The sequence below is a fragment of the Mesitornis unicolor genome, unplaced genomic scaffold (genome assembly GCF_000695765.1).
Source record: "Mesitornis unicolor isolate BGI_N332 unplaced genomic scaffold, ASM69576v1 scaffold47659, whole genome shotgun sequence".
Lineage (NCBI taxonomy): Eukaryota > Metazoa > Chordata > Aves > Mesitornithiformes > Mesitornithidae > Mesitornis > Mesitornis unicolor.
In genome coordinates, this window is record NW_010210208.1 from 1 (window position 1) to 1,655 (window position 1,655).

The 1,655-nt window shown below is 55.0% G+C and overlaps 1 protein-coding gene across 1 annotated transcript; it reads left to right on the plus strand.

Annotated features, from left to right (window-relative positions):
• Nucleotides 1-914: 914 nt before the first annotated feature.
• IL15RA (interleukin 15 receptor, alpha) lies at nt 915-1,318 on the plus strand (the record flags this gene model as incomplete). Its single annotated transcript, XM_010193107.1, has 2 exons — nt 915-1,115; nt 1,245-1,318. Coding segments are annotated over 2 exons (275 nt in total), but the record flags the coding sequence as incomplete, so codon positions are not given.
• Between the last annotated feature and the right edge of the window lie 337 nt (nt 1,319-1,655).

Genomic DNA, 1,655 nt, shown 5'->3' on the forward strand with positions numbered 1-1,655 from the left:
CTCTGATTACATCCCGGCCATGCATCGCTCCATCCTGTCTGTGCATCACATCCCAGCCACGCATTGCTCCATCCTGGCCATGCACTGCTCCATCCCAGCTGTACGTTGCTTCATCCCTCTCTTCATCTCTCCATCCCAAAGCTGGAGCATCACCTCACGCTGGGGACAGGAGCTGGCAGTGGGGGTCACGGGTGAGCCGTTCCCACCCTGCGGCAGGGATCCAGGCACGGATGCGGTCTCGGGGCAATGAAGAAACTTTCTCTGTTGCACCAGAGAAAAAGAAGTGACATTGTGACACCCTCTTGCGAAACCAGCCTCAAATCAAGGCCAAAGGGGAACCACAAGCCCTTCTGGGGATAAGAAAAGCCATAACTCATAGCTTATCACCGCCCCATCGCCTCGCCATGTGATGCTCAGATTTCAGCTGCCCCCAGAGCCATGGGCTGCAACCTCTGGAAGGGAAAAAACCCCGGGAAGTGGCTGAAGGACTCACGCAGCACCTGGGATTTTTCATATCCAGCTGCAAAAGGAGTGGAGAAAAAAGGGGGCGACAAGAGCAGCCGAAATGCAGTAGCTGGTGGTGGGATGTGGCCGGGGCCGATGATCGCTGTGGGAGGGTGAAATTCTGTGCAAAAGCTTCGTTGACCGCAGGAGTTGCTACAAGAAACCGTAAATGTGCCAGAAATGGAGCTTTCCTCTTCTCCATCCCCTGTGCACAGGCACAGCCACCTCACCAACATCTTTTTGCAGCTGGATGAGGCTTTCCCAACCCCGGGACAGCACCGATACCCCACTCCCACCCTACTGACAGGATCTGACCCCCTTGGGTACCATTCAGTGCAACGAGCTGGGGCTGGAGGGTGCTTAATCTCCCCGCTGTGACCTCCATCACTTTATTTTTTGCCCTCTTCTAGCGCCACCGCGATGCAGCCGCCCCAAGGACGTGGCCAACGCGCACATCGACGTAGGCAACAACACCCTGCTCAACGCCCGCCTGCGCTACACCTGCAACCCGGGCTACAAGCGGAAAGCCGGGACCTCCAGCCTCATCCAGTGCATCCTCCGTGACGGCTCCACCAAGCCCAACTGGACCGACACCACGCTGCAGTGCATCCGTAAGCCCTCGCTCGGCTCCCGGGACGCGATAGGGACTGGGGATGGGGGACATCTCTGTCACTGGAGGAGGACGCAGGGTGGCGCGGGTGCTGCTGTTGATGGTGTCTCCGTGTTGTGTTTTCTCGAAGGGGACCCGGCTCTACCTCCGCAAGACCCCAGCCCCGAGCTCCCGGCTGAGAGGACGACCCAAAGGAAGGGGTAGACGCGGTTTGGGGCTGCCATGACCGTGGTCATGGCAAAATCACAACCACAGGGGTGTGGAAAGCAAAGTGTTACAATGGCGTGATCGAATTAATTGAATTGCGTGAAATTAGGCCAAGTTGTAGCTGCTGGATGGGCTGTATCGCCCTCACCGTGACCTGCCCAAAGCGGGCACGAGGCTGAGCACCAAAACAACGGCGCTGGCTGGAGCGTGCCTTTTAAGAGCTGACATTAAAAATTTAAATTGAATTTTTACAATTAAAGAGTTGAAATTCTTTTTACGCTTAAAAAAATTGAAATGGTTTTCACATAAAATTTCTTTTTTTAAATTTAAATTT